This window comes from Gracilinanus agilis, chromosome 4 (assembly GCF_016433145.1).
Source record: "Gracilinanus agilis isolate LMUSP501 chromosome 4, AgileGrace, whole genome shotgun sequence".
Classification (NCBI taxonomy): domain Eukaryota; kingdom Metazoa; phylum Chordata; class Mammalia; order Didelphimorphia; family Didelphidae; genus Gracilinanus; species Gracilinanus agilis.
Window position 1 is genome coordinate 258,383,056 of NC_058133.1, and position 19,289 is coordinate 258,402,344.

Here is a 19,289-nt window from a genome sequence, read left to right on the forward strand (position 1 = left end):
GCTACCCACATTCAGAGGAAGGACTGCAGGAGAGGAAACATATAAGAAAAACAACTGCTTGAACGCATGGGTCGGGGTGGACATGATTGAGGGTGTGGACTCGAAACTACCACACCAATGCAACTACCAACAATTTGGAAATTGGTCTTGATCAAGGACACATGACAAAACTAGTGGAAATGCGCATGGGCCATGGGTGGGGGGGGTGCGGGGGTGGGGGTTGAAGGGGAAAGGTGGAGCATGAATCATGTAACCATGTTAAAAATGAATATTAATAAATGTTAAAAAAATATTTATTCTTCAACCTGTAAACCAGGAGGAAAATAATAGAAAAGAAGAAGAGTGACAGCACTTACTCTAAGTCATGTGAATAGTCAAGACCCCAGGCCCTTTGCTTTTCATCTTCTATCCCTATACCCCAGGTCTATCACTACATGCTAACCCATGAGGTTTCTATGATGAGGAGAAACATTTTTGGAATTCCCACATGGTCCCATTTTGTAGCAGTGGGTTAGGAAAATCTCTGGTATATCCTACAGTCAGATGGTACAGTGGATAAAGTGCTGAACCTGGGGTCAGAAAGACTCATCTTCCTGAGTTCAAATCCAGGTATTTACTACCTCTGTGACCCTAGGCAACTCACTTAACCCTATTGCCCTAAGTTTTCTCATCTGTAAAATAAGCTTAAGAAGGAAATGGTAGTAAACCACTCCAGTCTCTTTGCCAAGAAAACCCCAGTTGTGGTCACAAAGAATCAAATCTGACTGAAAAATGATTGAACAACCAAACTAAGGTTTGGGAAGCATCTGCATATATGATATTATCTCATTTGATCCTCATAATAACCCTGGGAGTTATTGGCATGCCTGTTTTATTGATAATGAACCAGAGGCCCAGAGAGATTAAGTGAATTAGCTAGAGTCATACAAATAGAAATTATGAGAGCTGGCATCTCAACACCAGTTCGTCCTGACTCCAAGTCCACTATACCACGTGGCCAACTCAATGAAATAAAAAGATCTGACTACATAGCCCCTGAGGTTTTTCTGTTTATAACCTTATCAGCTTGTAACTCTCAGATTACGGTGACCTGGGATCTTTCTGACTTCCTGGAAAATGTCAGTTATACAACATATGCAGACTAACAGAACACATAACATGGAGGAGAAATGAAAGAAAAAACAAATATTTGAGTGGTTATTATGTAAAAGACATTGTCCCCTACCTTAGTCTCTCCTACCTCCCTAACCAAGCCTCCCATTTGCAACCATAGATTCAGCTCCACCAATAAGATAATTCTTAAAAATCTTCAAATCTTTATTTTCTTTTCCTTTTCTTATAGCCATAATGTATTATGCATCATTCCATGAAATGGGGATGGGGAAGAATGGGAATTGAGGTATCAAGAAAAATTATTCTGTATATATTTCTGCTCATAAAGCAAACATCAGGAAAAAGATTAGAGTTCATTGAAACAAATGGGGAGGATAGAGAAGTCTATAATCTCACTGTTCTCACTCTAATTTCTTCCCTCCAAAGTCTGGTAATACAGAGAGAAAGCAGGTGGAAGAAGCAGGAGAGGTAGAAAATAGTAAGATGAGAGCACCAATGCTCCCTAAAATAAGGTTTAACTGGTGGTTATGGATTTGGTCACAAAAGCTTATACAGGGAGAGAAGTTGGGGAAAAGGGAAATAGAAAGAAAATAGAGAAATAAGTGCCTCTGGTTGTTTCTCTGTCCCATACAGGGTAGCTCCATTAGGCTAAAAAAGAAAGAAAGAAACACAGATTAAGGAAAGTCATCTCTACCATCAAACCTCTTATTACTTTGGACAGTCTATCTCACCACCACTTCAAAAATCAGGGACTCCCTTAGCCTCATCATTGTCATATTGCTCTTCATTGCATTTGTCACCTTTACACCAGCCCCTCTCTAGCTCTAGGACCATTAGAGTCTTACTTCTTGCTGTAAGAGAGACATCTGATCCTTGAGTACTGTCATTACCTAGAGAAACAGGAGAGAGATAACCTAATCAGGAACATATTGCCCAGAACAGGAAGGAGTATGAAAAGGGATGGGGAGAGGTGAGTCTCTGGGTTCCCACTTCCCATATCCCCAAGTTTTAAATAAACCAACCTCTCTCTTCTATCCACATGTCAACCCTTTACTTACTTGCAGTTGCAGTATAGCTTCCTCTTTTTCTATCTAGAATTTAAACAAATAAATAAATAAGCAAATGAATGAATGTGCAAATTAATAAATTAATTAATAAAACAACAACCCAGGGGGAAAGTTTAGGAGAAGCAAGTATCCCAAGATCCCAGGGACTCAACTGATCTGTCATTTACCTAGGATAAGTTCTTATAACTATGACTCTTTACCAACAGGAAGAAAAGTCTCAGTTCTTTTGACCTAAACTTCTACATCTATTTCTGGTCTATCTGAAGTAATTGCCCTACTCACTGACCCTATTGTACCCAAAATGGATCATCTGTAAAAAATAGTGTACCTTTATTAGTTTGTTCATCGGCTATCTCAGAGACTATATAGATTATCAATCTTTAATATGAAATGAGATTTTTTGGGTGAGACAGATAGGAAATAAGGGAGAACAACACAGAATTTCCACCACGCCTGCTGCCTACTGAATGAACCTCTTTCTCTCTTCCCTACCTGAAATATTTTTCCTCCAGACCACAACACCTACAATGACTGCAGCCAGGAGGAGAACGGTGACGACTCCTGCAGAGAGTCCTATGGACGAGAACTGTGGCTCTAAAAGGAAAATGAAAAGTGAGAGACCCTGTTCCCTCTTCCAAGTCCCGCTTTACCACTCAAGAATAGTTTCAGAGCCTTTTGTCCCTGGAAATGGCTAGAAGCTGAGAGCTTCTTCCCCCAATCCCATCTCCGGTCCTTACCCCATTTCAAGAAAAGCGGCTCAGGCAGGCCCTCATGCTGCACTCGGCAGGTGTATTTATGTTCACTTCCAGAGAGTATCTCCACAGCGGCCCACTTCTGGAAGGTCCCATCCCCCGCAGGTCTGGTCTCAATGAACTCCGTGTCCTGGAGCTGTTCTTCTCCATCCCTCAGCCAAACCAGTGAGATCTCCGCAGGGTAAAAGTCCTGTGCTCTACATTTTAGGGTTACCTCCCCGTCAGAACTTGTGTGTCGGGTTACTCGAGCAGAGGGCGGGTCTGTGGGGCCAAAGGCAGAAGCATCGCTCAGGGTTGCCTGACCGGGATGATCCCTTTCCAGGTACAGAAAGATAAGACTGGAGGCTGAGAGAGGGACCACAGTCCGGGTTTGGGCAGATTCTGGCCCAGATTAGGTCTAGGGAGTCACCTGGGGGAGTTTAGGCTAGGAGTGCAGCTGCAGGGGAGGCAGAGAAGGGGTGGAGTCCCCCCATTCAAGGAGAGGGAGCCGAGCCTCTGAGACCCGCGGCACACACAGATATGGCTTCAGAGTGAGGAAGGTCTCCTATGGAAGGGGTGCAGGGAGCTGGGAGGTAGGAAGGTACCTGCCCTAAGTAGCCTCTCCTTTCCATTTTCCAAGTGTCTTTGAAGTGAGTGCACGCACTCCTCCTCCAGAAAGACTTTCCAATATCCCGCTATTCTTTGATTCTCTTCCCACTTGCGCTTATTGTTCAGAGCTCCGACATCTGCCGCGATCCAGTGCAACGTCTCAGTGTCCAGTGTTAGGTAGTCACGTCCATCGAACCCGTATTGCACGAAGCCACGGCTGAAGCTCCCGTTGGAGAACACTTCACAGCCTGCCTGGCGCTGGTATGTGTGAACCCCTGACACCCCCAGGAAGATTCAGCATGGCCCGGGCTGTGTCTCGCCAAGAAACCACAGCATCTCCGACCCAAAGACATTTCCACAGGATCAGAAATCTTGTTTCTCTCCCACCCGCCTTCCTCTCCAAGTTCTGATTCCCCACCCCCATCCCAACCACGTGTGTAGCCCGTAATAGAACTGGATCGATGTGTATCCTGGGGTCCCATCTTGTCACTCACCTCCTTCGCTGTAGTTGTAGTATACGGGTACCTTCTGCAGGCACATTCGGTAACGCAGCGTGGCTTCCCTGGAAAATTGCGTCTCCCGCTCCCAGTAATCGGGCATCTCCTGTTCGATCCACGGAGTTCTGACCTCCATGCTCTGGCTCGGGCTGTCACTGTCGAAGCTCAAGATCTGCTGATCGTCCACGTAGATTACAGCAGTGAACTTCGGTTCGGCTAGCCCTGGCTGGGACGCAGCGGTGTAGAAATACTTCAGAGAGTGAGAGCCTGAGTCAGAAGCAAGGAAGAACTTGGCCCGGACTCAGGGTGGTGACTTGGGTCCCAAGAGCCTCAGTGCACCCGCTCGGTCACAGTCCAGTCTATTCTCAGTATCCGCAGCAAAGACTGGAGTGTCCCGGAGCAAACCAGTACCAGCCCTCCGGACATCGTCTCCAGGCATTTAACCTTATAATTACACTTACCAGCCCAGTTCTCTGTGACCTGGGTCCCCAACAAAAGTAAAGAGAGCACCAAGAATTCCATGGTTGAGAATCAGAAAACATTGAGACTAACTCAGTCTGGCATTATATAAAAGTAAACAGAGCCTTAACTGATTGGCTGCAGAGAGACTCTGTCTCCCAATGGCAAACGGAAAGAGAAAAAATGTCGTGCGTGGAGGGGCAGAATAAAGACCAGTTAGAAGAAAACTGAAATAGATTCCCCAAATCCCCAGCATTAGAGATCAGGGACCATTCCCTGATATCTACGAACTAAACCCAACTTCCTTCTCCCACATTCCACACAGAATTCCTGTGCTCTGAGCTTGAAAGAGAGAATTAGTTCTCAAACCTTTTCCCCAAAGTCATCTCTGTCTTCTATGGTTTTCCTACTTCCAAAACTCCTCAGTGTCTCCTTTTCCATCCTAAGCAAATCTGGAAATAATTTTTTTCTCTAGAGAATTAAGGACATTTGGAAACTCAAAGAAACTGGATAATTTTGTAGATTACTTTTTGGAGTCGGATGTTGATATTTACATTTAATTCTAGGACTGGTAATCATCCCTATTCTGCAACAGATTAGCTATGACCCTGGGCAAGTAAACTCAACTTTTCAGGTCTGGTATAAGGGTAGAAAGACAAAGAAAGAATAAAGATAATTGAAATCCAGTATTTGGAATTTTGATTCAAAGTCTGGGTGGCAAAGATCCCAGCTTTGGGGACAAAAATCCACTATTTGACAAAAACTACTGGGAAAATTGGAAAACAGTATGAGAGAGATTCAGTTTAGATCAATATCTCACACCCTACACCAAGATAAATTCAGAATGGGTGAATGACTTGAATATAAAGAAGGAAACTATAAGTAAATTAGATGAACATAGAATAGTATACTTGTTAGATCTTTGGCAAAGAAAAGATTTTAAAATCAAGAAAGAGTTAGAAAAAAATTACAAAATGTAAAATAAATTATTTGATTACATTAAATTAAAAAGTTTTTGTACAAACAAAACCAATGCAGTCAAAATTAGAAGGGAAGCTACAAATTGGGGGGGGGGGTCTTTATAACAAAAAACTCCGACAAAGGTCTAATTACTCAAATCTATAAGGAGCTAAATCAGTTGTACAAAAAATCAAGCCATCCCCCAAACGATAAATGGGCAAGGGACATGAATAGGCAATTTTCAGATAGAGAAATCAAAACTATCAACAAACACATGAAAAAGTGTTCTAAATCTCTTATAATTAGAAAAATGCAAATCAAAACAACTCTGAGGTATCACCTCACACCTAGATGATTGGCTAACATGACAGCAAAGAAAAGTAACAAATGTTGGACAGGATGTGGCAAAATTGGAACATTAATGCATTACTGGCGGAGTTGTGAATTGATCCAACCATTCTGGATGGCAATTTGGAACTATGCCCAAAGGGCTATAAAAGACTGTCTGCTCTTTGGTCCAGCCATACCACTGCTAGATTTGTACCCCAAAGATATCATAGGGAAAAAGACTTGTACAAAAATATTTATAGCCGTGCCCTTTGTGGTGGCAAGAAAGTGGAAAATGAGAGAATGTCCTTCAATTGGGGAATGGCTGAACAAATTGTGGTATCTGTTGGTGATGGAATACTATTGTGCTCAAAGGAATAATGAACTGGAGGAATTCTATGTGAACTGGAACAACCTCCAGGAATTGATACAGAGTGAAAGCAGAAGAACCAGGAGAACCATACAGAGACTGATACACTGTGGTACAACCAAATGTAATGGACTTCTCTACTAGCAGCAGTGCAATGATCCAGGACAATTCTGAGGGACTTATGAGAAAGAATGGTATCCACATTCAGAGGAAGAACTGTGGGAGTAGAAACATAGAAGAAAAACAACTGCATGACCGCATGGGTTGATGTGGATATGGCTGGGGATATAGACTTTAAATGATCACCCTAGTCATCAGTATCAATAATATGGAAATGGGTCTTGATCAATGACATGTAAAACCCAGTGGAATTGTGCATCAGCTATGGAAGGGGGTGGGAGAAGGGGAGGGAAAGAATGTGACTCTTGTAACCATGGGAAAATATTTTTAATTAATTAATTAAATAAAGATCAAATCACTGAAAAAAAAAAGTCCAAGTAGGAAGGGGTTTGGTCACCAGACAGGGACTTAGTTATTAAAACTGAGCACTAGCATAGAACCAACAAAAAGGTTTATAATTTTGAACTGATTAGAATATGAAGATGTTCATTCCTTGTTTGTAAAATAAAAAAGTAATTCTTGTTTGTATCAGAAAGTCTTATGATACAAAGCATTTGATTACACTGAGTGAGTAAGAAAGAGTTCTTCCTTTTCTTACCTCATAACCCCAACAAAGAAATTATTAATCTTAAAGATATATGTATAAAGCAAAAATTTGCCTCTAGAGGCAACCTTACAGCCCATCTAGGCCAATCTTCTGTGTCCTACATATGAACCTACATATGCTCTATGGTCTGAGGACCAGAGTGGTTGTCTAATATCATACAGGTTGTAAGTAGCAGAAGTAAGATTTGAACCTAAGATCTCTAATGCTAAAATTGAGTCATTTTCGCACTGTACCACATTAGCCCAGAGTCATTCTGAAATATGAAGCTTCTTCTGGTAGAAATCACTGTATCTCTTGAAGTCATGTTGAAGGGAAATGAGGCAGTTAATGGAACACAGAGTCTAGAGACCTGAGTTCAAATCTGACCTCAGACACTTATTGATTGGGCACTTAAGTTTTCTTAGTTGCAAAGTGGGGATAATAACAGCATCTACCTTCAAGAACTGTGAGGATCAAATTGCTTAGCATGGTACCTACCACATAAAAGGTGCTAATGCTTATTCCCTTTCCTTTCCTACTTGCTCTAAGCAATAGTCCTATCCTATCTTCCTTCCTTCCTTCCTTCTTTCCTTCCTTTGTTCCTTCCTTTTCTTTCTTTCTCCCTTACCTTCTATCTTATTGGTTTCAAGGCAGAAGAGTGGTAATGACTGGACAATGAGAGTTAAGTGACTTTTACCCAGGGTCACACAGGTAGGAAGTATCTGGGCCAGATTTGAACCTAGGACCTCTCATCTCTAGGCCTGGCTCTCAATCCACTGAACCACCCAGCTGCCCCCTTTCATCTTTCTTTTGATCATCATATAGCTTTAAAAAAAACCAAAGGGGGCAGCTGGGTAGCTCAGTGGATTGAGAGCCAGGCCTAGAGACGGGAGGTCCTAGGTTCAAATCCGGCCTCAGACACTTCCCAGCTGTGTGACCCTGGGCAAGTCACTTGACCCCCATTGCCTACCCTTGCCACTCTTCCACCTATAGGTCAAAACACAGAAGTTAAGGGTTTAAAATAAAAAAAAAAGTAAAAAAAAAAAAAAAAAAAAAAAACCAAACAACTTACATTCTATCTTATAATCAGTACTATGTATTGGTTCTATGGCAGAAGAGAGGTAAGGGCTAGATAATGGGAGTTAAGTGATTCGTCCAGGGACAGCTAGGGAATATCGGAAGCCAAATTTAAACCCAGGACATCTCATCTTCAGGTCTGGCTCTCTATCCACTGAGACACTTACCTATCCTCCACAATATAATTTTTAAAAATATCACTTTCTTGACATCTTCCATGATGTTTCCCAGCTCCATAGAACAACTGACTGTCCACTAGTTTCCCTCAAAAAATCAAGACAAATCTCTGGTTTTCCTATCTTCCAATGCCATCATTTCCACTGTGAAAGATGAGGATGAAGTGTCCTGAATCCTTTTTTTTCCTCACCTCCACTAACTTTGACTTTTTATTTATTTCTTTGTTTACTTGTTGTTTTGCTGTTTTTGCTAGGCTCCTGGCAGTAATAGTTCTGCTCCATTCTGTCTTGGTCAGGCCGTGTCTGGAGTAGCATGTTTAGTTTGGTGAACTACATTTTAGGAAAGGTCCTGGACAATGCAGAGAGTGTCTAGAAAAAAGAGATGAGGGTGATGGGAGGATTATTGGACATGCTGAAGAGGACTAACTGAAAGAATGAGGGATATTTAATGTGGAGAAGTAAAGGCAGAGTAGGGACATGACAGGTGTCTTCAAGTGTTTGAAAAGCTCCCATTAAGAAACAGAATTAGACATGTGGACAAGAGGTAGCAATTAGAAACAATGAGTAAATCCAGCCTCGGACACTTCCCAGCTGTGTGACCCCCATTGCCCATCCTTACCACTCTTCCACCTAGGAGCCAATACACAGAAGTTAAGGTCTTAAAAAAATAATTAATTATTTATTTTTTAAAAAAGAAACAAAAAAATGAGTAAAAGCAGTAGATGGATTAATTCCTTCTTGGCATAAGGGAAAACTTCCTAACAATTATAATTATTCAAAAATTGCTTTCTTTGCAGATAGGTTTCTTCCTCTTTGGAGACCTTCAAACTGAAATTAAATTATCACTTAGAGGATCTTGTAGAAGAGATTATTGTACAGATTCAGGTTGGACTAGATATAATCTAAAGTTTATTCCAGGTCTTAGAGTCTGCGAATGAATTAACAACCACGGTATCCATCCTTTCAGATGCAATGATGATTTAACCTCCCCATTTATTCATATGAGAAAAGGAGGGAGAAAGGGGAACAATCCTAGTACCTAGTACATTTATCCTGTGTAATAGCAGTCACAGGATTAAGAAAAAAGATAGAGTTCAGTAGTTTTAGCTAAAGGAACCAGAGAACAGAGGGAGCCAAACCAATTATTTTCCTCTGTAGGCCTCCAAAAACCTAGGAATGGCACTATTAAAAAGAACAGAGTCCAATCAATGTTGGGCAGTGGGGAGGGAAAAACCAAAGTCTTTCTAGCTGGGAAAAAAATACTTGAAGAGTACAGTTATTCTGGAAAGCATATCTCAAAAGTTCCTAACTTGTACATACTTTTTAACCAAGAGCTACCAATACTTGGTCTATACCCCTAAGAAGGTCAGAAAAAGAAGAAAAAGGTCCATATGCACAAAAATATTTGTTACTCCTCTTTTTGTAATAGCCAAAAAGACCCTAGAAAGTAAATCGTTTAATTACCAAAAAAAGAGCTGTTTTAAATGTATAATGTCCACTTTTGTACAAACAAAAACAATGTAGTCAAAATCAGAAGGGAAACAACAAATTGGGAAAAAATCTTTATAACAAAAAACTCTGACAGGGGTCTAATCACTCAAATATACAAGGAGTTAAAGCAATTGTATAAAAAATCAAGCCATTCCCCAATTGATAAATGGGCAAGAGACATGAACAGGCAATTTTTAGGTAAAAAAATCAAAAGTATCAATAAGCACATGAAAAAGTGTTCTAAATCTCTAATAATTAGAGAAATGCAAATCAAAACAACTCTGAGGTATCACCTCACACCTAGCAGATTGGCTAAAATGAAAGAAGGGGAGAGTAATGAATGCTGGAGGGGATGTGGCAAAACTGGGACATTAATGCACTGCTGGTGGAGTTGTGAAATGATCCAACCATTCTGGCTGGCAATCTGGAACTATACACAAAGGGCTATAAAAGACTGCCTGCCCTTTGATCCAACCATACCACTGCTGGGTTTGTACCCCAAAGAGATCATAGATAAACAGACTTGTATGAAAATATTTATAGCTGTGCTTTTTGTGGTGGCAAAAAACTGTAAAATGAGGGGATGTCCTTCAATTGGGGAATGGCTGAACAAATTGTGGTATATGCAGGTGATGGAATACTATTGTGCTAAAAGGCATAATAAACTGGAGGAATTCCATGTGAACTGGAAAGACCTCCAGGAATTGATACAGAGCGAAAGGAGCAGAGCCAGAAGAACATTGTACACAGAGACTGATATACTGTGGTAAAATCGAATGTAATGGGCTCCTGTACCAGCAGCAATACAATGACACAAGACAGCTCTGAGGGATTTATGGTAAAGATGCTACCCACATTCAGAGGAAGGACTGCAGGAGAGGAAACATATAAGAAAAACAATTGCTTGAATGCATGGGCTGAGGCGGACATGAATGGGAAATAGACCCTGAACAAGGACACATGTTACAACCAGTGGAAATGTGCGTTNATAAATATCTAATAATTAAAAAGTCAAAAGAAAAAATGTATAATGTCCAAAAACAATTCCAGATGACTGGTGATGAAGCAGGCAGCCTCCTGCCAAAGAGGAATCAGATAAAAAATGCAGAAATGAGGGGGCAGCTGGGTAGCTCAGTGGATTGAGAACCAGGCCTAGAGACGGGAGGTCCTAGGTTCAAATCTGGCCTCAGACACTTCCTAGCTGTGTGACCCTGGGCAAGTCACTTGACCCCCATTGCCTTCCCTTACCATTCTTCTGCCTTGGAGCCAATACATAGTATTGACTCCAAGGTGGAAGGTAAGGGTTATAAAAAAAAAAAATGCAGAAATGAGAGTCAGGCCTAGAGACAGGAGGTCCTAGGTTCAAATCTGGCCTCAGACACTTCCCAGCTGTGTGACCCTGGGCAAGTCACTTGGCCCCCATTGCCCACCCTTACCACTCTTCCACCTATAAGCCAATACACAGAAGTTAAGGGTTTAAAAATGTAAAAAAAAAAAAATAGAAAAGAAATGCAGAAATGAGACGTACGTTTTTGGGTATGGTCAGTGTGAGAATTTGTCTTGCCTGACTATTAAATTTCTTCTCCTCTCTTTTTCTCTCTTCTGCTCCCCTTTCTTTCCATCCCCTTCCAAATTAAAAAAAAATTTAATTCTAACCAAAAAAATAACAAAATCTGACTGAGGAAAAAAGCTAGGAAGAGGCAGTGAATTGACTGTTGCCTTGCCTATAAGATAAGGTTTATTTCAATACAGTAAGTAGATATCGATCATCTACTCTGTGTAGGGCACTGTATATCAAGGAAAGGGTATTTTAAAGCCCCAGAGTCTTTATTTGATAGCAAAACACCTTTTTTATATGTACTTTTGGTTATGTTTTTGTGTTTCTTTTCCAAGCATTTTGTCATTTTTAAAGGAGGTTTTTTTGTTAGCATTTTTAAATATTAGGCATCAAGCGTAACTGGCAATACTAAAGAGATAGGAAGAATAAACAAGCACAGTACTTTGCTCCATATAAGAAGGAAGGGAACAGATATTTGTTAACTATGGCAGGCAACATGCTAAGTGCTTTACAAATATTATTTCATTTAATCCTCACAATAACCCTAAGAGTAGGTGTTATTATTGTCACTATTTACATTTTACAGTTGAGGAAACTGAGGCAGATGGAGATTAAGTGATTTCTCCAGGATCCTGAAGCTACTAAGTGTCTGAGATCAAATTTGAACTTGGGTCTTCCCAACTCTAGGCCTTGTGCCCTATCCACTGTGACAAAAAGGCCAGCTTTTCTTATTTTTCATTTGCTACTTTTATTCACCATGTAATTAATAAATAAGTGATAAAAACCAGATTTTAAAAACACCCAAATAGGAATTAGTTGTCCAGGGGTTCCTTTCCCTAAAATACCAGGGAAATGATTACAGTATAGGTGTAGAGCATAGGACAGACATGATATTTATTTATTCCTTGTGGTGGAACCACAGACATTTTTCCCACCTAAAGTGGTCTGGGATTTCCTTTCTTGCCTACCCATGTATGTAACCTCTATCTGTTCCATTTTGGCCCAAATTCAGGACAGGGCATCCCATCTGAAGAGGCTTCATTGGAAATGTTCAATTGAAGTCAAGGGGAAGAGAATTAGGGAAGTGGCCAAAGCTGGTCAAATCTTGTTGGCAATATCAAACTGGAGTTAGGGATAAACCTGGCCTCAGACTCCTCTGAATGATTACATGTCTGATGATGTGTTTCTGGGAAGTTCCCTAACTAACCTTTGGAAAATCCTTTTCCAAGGAAGGCAACACTCCCCTCCCATGAGATACTGAAATATTTACTTTCACATAAGTGCTCTAAAATTTTGAAAATGTCTTTTTACAAACCACACAAGTAGAAAAATAATTATTTAAAAGATGGAATATGATTATTTTATTCATTTATTTGTGGAGACAGTCTAATGCTTTTTACATAAGTCCAGACATGCTTTTCCATGATCCAGAATTTAGCACAAAATGTAACAAGTAACAAAAGTTTGACAGAAGACAATTGTAGGAATAAGACAGAAGACAATTGTAGGAGGATCTGGAAAAGTGGAATAAAGTTTACCAATCCTTTTTGGTTTTTATCCCCCAGGCCAGCCTATATGATTCTTGTAGAACATGAGGAACATTAAAGGGGATTGAAAGCAATCTCCTCAATATAATTTCAATGAGCTCCTTTCTTAGTTTAGGGTAGGGGAAGAAGATGAGTATAATGAGAGCTAAAATCTATTTCTGAATAACTGAGATAAGAGTTCACCTCTGACTCTGGACATATTTTTTCTTTCCCTCCCTTTTTCTCTTCCTCTCTCCCTTTCCCTCTATCCTTCTCTCCCTCTCTCTTTCCCTTTTTCTCTTTCTCCTCTCTGTTCCTCTTCCATTCTCTCCACATCTCTTTTCCTCCCTCCTCTTTTCTCTCTCCTTTTTTTCCTCTCTTTCTCTCTCTCTTTCTCTTACCCTCTCTTCCCCTTCTGACTTTGAATGACCTTAAGGGCCATCTGATCCAATTTTTTCCTGATCAAGTTATAAGCCAGTCTTTCAGTAAAATTCCAATTCCAGGCATCTGTCAAAAATAATGATATGAAAGGTTCATGCCTCTCCCACCTCAGTACCTTTATATAGGTTACATATCACCTGTGTGTATGCATACATGAGTGCACTCATATGTATATACATGCATGCATAGCTCACAGGAGAGGCATGGATAACTATCTCTTAAATATGACCAACCGCCCCAAGAGACAATGAGATTTCTTCCTTGAGGAGAGTAGAAGAAGGGCCATGGCTGAGTGATTGTTCCTTCTTTCATCTATCTACATAAGAGGGATGGAACTATAACTATATGTAGACATAGATCTATATTTATAGAAATTATTTATATATAGACATTTTATGTGATTTTTTTCTGGTCTAGGGGTACCATTCACATTCAGAATAAAAGCCATTTTTCCTGGTTGTTCTTGTTGTTTGTCCTTTGTTCTGAAGAAAGCCAATGGCATCATGGAATGATGTCTTGACTAGCCCATGAATTGGATTTAAGTAAGGTAGAGTTGAATATAGTTATGTCTCACTCTCTCTTCCAGAGTCACCAAAGTCCAGTGGAGAGGCAAAATTCAGAATGACTGGTCACGATTCAGGATGCAGTGGATGACCTTGGCATCTTCTTTTTTTGACCAAGCTCTACGTCAGTGATGGCAAACCTTTTAGAGACCAAGTGTCCAAACTGCACCCTCATGGCACATGTGAGCCACCTTACCCCAGACTGGGGAAGGAGGAAGTGCTCCCATTGGGCTGCTGAGCAGAGGGGCAGGTGATGAGAGAAATGTCCTCAGGTGTGGGTGGAGAGAGGGAGGGGAGCAGCCCTCTGGCACACATACCATAAGTTTGCCAACATGGCTTTAGGTGCTCCATAGCACTTTCTTGAGCAGCCTTTATGGATATTGGAACAAAGTATTTTCATCCGCCTTTTCCACCTGGGGAAGACTTCACAAACATGGGGTAGAAAACCCCCACTGATGGGTTTGAGATTTGTCAGTTAATCTCAACCTGATTTAGCCTGCCAAGATGGTTTTACTGAAATGTGGCTGCTGTGCTTACTACAGCTTCTTGGAGTCACAGGTGAGAGTTGGGTCAAAGGTAGACACCAAAGGCAGATAAGCAGTCCTGAAAAGAGCTCAGCGAGCCTTCACACAAGTTGTCCCTGTATACTCCATATACTCCTGGTGGCTCTTAAAGGCAAGGGTCACCCTAATTTCTACCAGGAAGGTTCTTTCCTTCCAAAGACTGGTTACATAAAAGATAATCACAAAGAGTAAGTAGTATGTAAACCCATTTAGCCAAGCAATCAGCAAACCGAAATCAGAGAAATAATACAGAATAGGATATGTCACAATATATATGAGTGAAAGAGATCTTTGCTGAAAGTTAGTTAAGATTTCACCTCAAACCAAGAAAGTGGCTCTTCTCCTACATGGGGGGAAAGTCTCTAAAGCCTATAAAGAGGCAAGCTGAAAATCAGCAGCCTGTTGAGAAATTGGCTTACCCTACATACATGCAACTTCTAAACTTTCTTTTTCTCCTCCTGAAGCATCAGTGTCCCATCACAGGGGTGTCTCTCCAAGCTTTGGATCCAGTTCTATCACTTCATGTAAATGAACAGCTTTGCTTTTAAATCTCATTACTTATCTTGTCTCCTTCTGCATATGTAGAATGTTCCAAGTTTGAGAATAAGCCTAATGTACCTGGAATATTCTCTTTACTCTCCTTATTTTTGTCTTTTGCAATCTTTAGATCCCTTTAAGACTCAAGAATCAATTCCCTCAGGGAGACCTCCCTGCTCAATCAGACCATTTCAAAGTGTCTGACAGAACGAGCTATGGGGAATAAAAGATTACTTCCACTGGTGACCAAGTTGTATGAGTATCTTTTGAAAGAACTCTAGATATCCAGTCTGACTTTTAAAAGACTTTTAAAAGAGTCATGAATTATGTCTCAAATTATGTAAAAGTCTGTTAGGTGGAAATGTTTGTTCTTCTTAGTGGCAGAAGGAAAAATTAGGAACAATGGGTAGGGATTGGAAAGGCAGATTTAGACTTGATAGAAGAAAAAAAACTTAATAACAGTTTTAAAAGGTACAAAATTGGGCTGCCTTACAAGGGATGGAGTTCCTTCCTCATGGGAGGTCTCCTACAGAGGTTAGATAACCACTTGTGGATATTGTAGAAGGGATTCTTGATCTGATTGAATGAATTAGCTTGTGAGGCCTGTTTCACCTATTTGAATCAGTGGTTCTCCGAGATTTCAAAATCAATACAAATTACTGGTATAACTGCCATAATAGGAGTTAATGGCAGCCAAAAAAACTAATTCATTTTTTTAAATTAAGCTTGGATTTCACTGGAATAGGGAACTTTCACTAAGGAAACTCCCTCTACTAGGGGTGATCAGTAATTCTTCTGAAACTCATCATCACTTTTTATTAGTTTTCAGGGGGCACTGAGAAGTTAAATTACTAGCAAAGTGTCATTCGGTCAGAATTTATCATAAGTAGAACCTGATCAGTTGATCCTGACTCTGATGCCATCCATTATGCTACCCTATAAATTTAAGTTGTATTCATATAAGCATGCTCTCTAGAACAAAGCAATTGTATTTCTATCCTCTGCCTTAGACTGACCACATCTAGAGTTCATAGAAACCACATTTGGAGAAATCTCAAGCTTGAGTGTATCCTGAGTAGAGTCACTAAATGATGAAACGTCTTAAAGACACCTCATATGAGTATTATTTGAAGGATATAGTAGTGTTTCACAATAGAATAAAAGATCTAAGGGGAAAAACCAATGGCATCAAATAGTTAAAGGTTGCCATATGGAAGAAGAATTAGATTTATTTTTCTTTCATCCTACTCTATTCCAGTAAGGGTATAACTAGGATGATATATGGCCATTCAAGGTCTCTAGATTTCAGCTCAACTTAATGACAACTTTATTTTACTATTTCAATTTATTTATGACTATTTTTAAAAATATTTTCTTTTTTCTAATTATGTATAAAATTTTAACTTTTTTGTTTTAATTTTCAGTTCCAAATTCTTCCAACCCTTTTTTTCCTCACACTTCCTTGAGAAGGCAAATAATTTTGTATATATTATAAATGTATGATAATGCAAAACATATTTCCATATTGCCCATGATGTAAAAGAAAACAGACCAAAAAAGAAAAGAAAAATAAAGGTAAAGGTATGCTTCAATTTTCATTCAGAACCAGTCATTTCTTTCTTTGAGGTGGATAATATTTTTCGTCCTAAGTATTTTGAAATTCCCAACTCATTCTTCCATCAGTGAGATGGCACTATTTGATGGAACACACTAGTCACATGACATACATAAAACCAAAAAAGTCTAGAATATACATTCATCCTTAAACTATTGACCAAGTACTACCTTTTAAGAGACATCAGTTATACTTTATACTTTGGGTTTAGTGTTCAGCATGGTTATACTTCACCTCATCAAGCCCAATCTTTTATTCTAGTCTGAGGACATAGACTCCTTTATCTTTCCTTCCTTCTATGAATAATGATATATTCAGTGTGAGTTTCTCTCTTGCTTCCCATCTTTCTCTAACCACAGGTGCTAGAACCCAGCCAACGAGAAGTGGTGCATCCATCATTGTCTCATGCTTCTAATTGGACCCTAGCCCAGGGACTTCCCAGATATACATGATGAGACGAATCTTTTCTCTATTTCTCTCATTTCTGGTATTTCTTGCACCTAATCCATTGCAAGAATACAATTCTGTCCTGCCTTTATTTCAACCTGTGCTGAATCTGCAGATGTTAACAATAACCGCAGCTGATTCTGGCTGTGGCTTTACATGGATCTTATGAGAATTTAGACCATGGAGATTTCTTAATTTTCTTAAACCCAGGAGCCAGTTTGCATACTTGTTCTAATTACACTGTTTTAAGAATCTTGCTATAAATATGAAGTGATTGAATTCATTACTCCCTCTTAATTCCATTGGTTATTCCATGGATTAAACAAATTTCAAGAAGCCCTTAGAAAGAACAGAGGGAGAAGGTGGAAGAAGGGAAAAAAAGAAAAGTAGCATGATACACAATTATCTTTTTCTTCCTCCAGTCCCTTCCTTCTCTCTCTCTCACTCTAATACAGAGCATTTTGAAAATTTGTAAGCTCTCTTCTGTGACCCATAATTAGTTAGTCTAAGTCCATATTGAACTATGTCATTAGTTACTATCCTTTTGCACAAGAACTAGAGTTTTTCAATCCTCAAGGACAGGCCACAGCAAGAACTCACTTCTAGAGGGACAAGATTCTGGTCTTGATATGAGCCTGAGCTTCTGTTGATCTCACAATGAGTCATCACTAGAAATTGAGGGGGTGGATATTATCAAGGCAGTTGTCTGTCTCTGATAATAACATCAAAAGCTCTATCTTCTCCTTCTACACTGAGAATTGCCTAAAAGTCCTGAGTGGGGAGGGGATAATTGGTTCATATTGTTATAGACTAAATAATTGGCAACAACTTGTCCTTATCAGGGTAAGACTTTCTAGTCACTTACTGCACCTTAGCAAACAGGAACCAAAATAGCCCAACAAAAATGAAACCTAGAAACTGGAAGCAAATAAAAGCTCAGCAACCAGTAGAGTTGACTCGTCAAAAACAAGACCAAAAGAGTCGAGAATACCTAGGAAAACAGAGATATAATACCAAGTTATTCTTCAGGATCCAAGGTTTAAGTTGTCCTGAGTATATTGTTCCCTAAGTACCTGCCTGTGATGGTTGTGTCTGACCCACACTGATACATTGTGTGTGTCCTCCATATATATTCCTTGGAAATGTATGATCTGTGTACCTGTGATTTTTTTTCTGACATTTTTGTGTTAGCATATGGGAGACTGTACCTCATGACTATATTTTCTGACACCCTATTTGCTATGCCATTTGCACAAATACTTTTCTTTTGAACTAATATACCTCCTGGTTAATGGCAAAAAATGATGGGGGATGGTGAGCTAAGAATTTGATTGCATGTTAATCCCCAAAGAGTCAGAAAACTAAATATCTTCTGTGTGGGCCTGTATGTGAAAGAAGGTGTCCCAAATGCTACAGTTCTAAACTTGTTTGGATCTATATGTTTGAATTCCTTAGTATCGTAGACAATTTATTTGAGCAATTTTCTCTTTTAAATATGTCCTATGTTGTTTTACATATGTGTTATATATAAATGTGTAAATACGACGAATATATGTATGCTATACATACATGCATATACATTTTCTATATTATGTTGCTTTTTAACTATAACATGGGAAAGTGAGAAGAACGATATATTGAAGTCAGACATGTTAAAATTTCAGGGTTTCCATCTATTTCTTGTATGACTTTGAATGAATTGTTTCACCTTTCTGGATTGTAAATTTCTCCATCTGTAAAATGCGAGGATCAGACTAGATGGCTTTAAATGTCCCTTAAGGCTCTAAATATGAGGCTTTATAAACTATGCTGTTTGAGTAAATGCATTTGAAGTAGTTATAACTAGGCTTTCACTCAAGTCTGAGGAGCTTGGCATGCAGTTTTATATAAAGTTGTGACTCAAAATCTGTGGAGAGAATCCTGGGAACATGAAATGGAATTCCTGCTAAAGAAGTGGAGTTGGTATGACTATTTCTAGGGAAAATAACTCTTCATGAGTCATGTTGGAAAACTTCAGCAGCTTCAGGCAGATAAGTGAAACCACTTCTTTAAATTTCAGCTACTTCCCTAAAGACTCTGGAAAGGAAAATTTCCCCTTAAATAGGATTGGTGCATTTCTCTTGGTTGAATTTAAATCTTATCTCATTCCAATTATTCACTCATTTATATTCTGATATATTCTAATCTATATAACTTCTCCAATATGTTTGCTGTTTGTTTGGGGAAATGTGTTTGTGATGCTCTTTTGTGTAACCAGTGTCTGGTGGGAAGAAGCCAAGTTAGCAAATGTAAACTAAGTAAAACTTTTCTTCTTGATTGTCTATCAACTAGAACAACATCATTTCGTCTATAGCAGTTGTATTCCTAGATTAGCAATATATAGTAGGTAAGATAGATACAGTTCTAGTTCAATATTCCTTTGGAATACAGGAAAAAAAGTGCTCCGTCTCATGACA

The 19,289-nt window shown here is 39.5% G+C and overlaps 1 protein-coding gene across 1 annotated transcript; it reads right to left on the minus strand.

Moving 5' to 3' along the window:
- Positions 1–1,851: 1,851 nt before the first annotated feature.
- Positions 1,852–4,539, minus strand: LOC123246364 (class I histocompatibility antigen, Gogo-B*0201 alpha chain-like). Its single transcript, XM_044675270.1, has 7 exons — positions 4,479–4,539; positions 4,015–4,284; positions 3,517–3,795; positions 2,918–3,193; positions 2,673–2,774; positions 2,172–2,204; positions 1,852–2,003 (listed from the first exon to the last, which is right to left on the minus strand). The coding sequence occupies exons 1-7, from the start codon at positions 4,537–4,539 to the stop codon at positions 1,852–1,854; spliced, it is 1,173 nt and encodes a 390-aa protein (XP_044531205.1).
- Between the last annotated feature and the right edge of the window lie 14,750 nt (positions 4,540–19,289).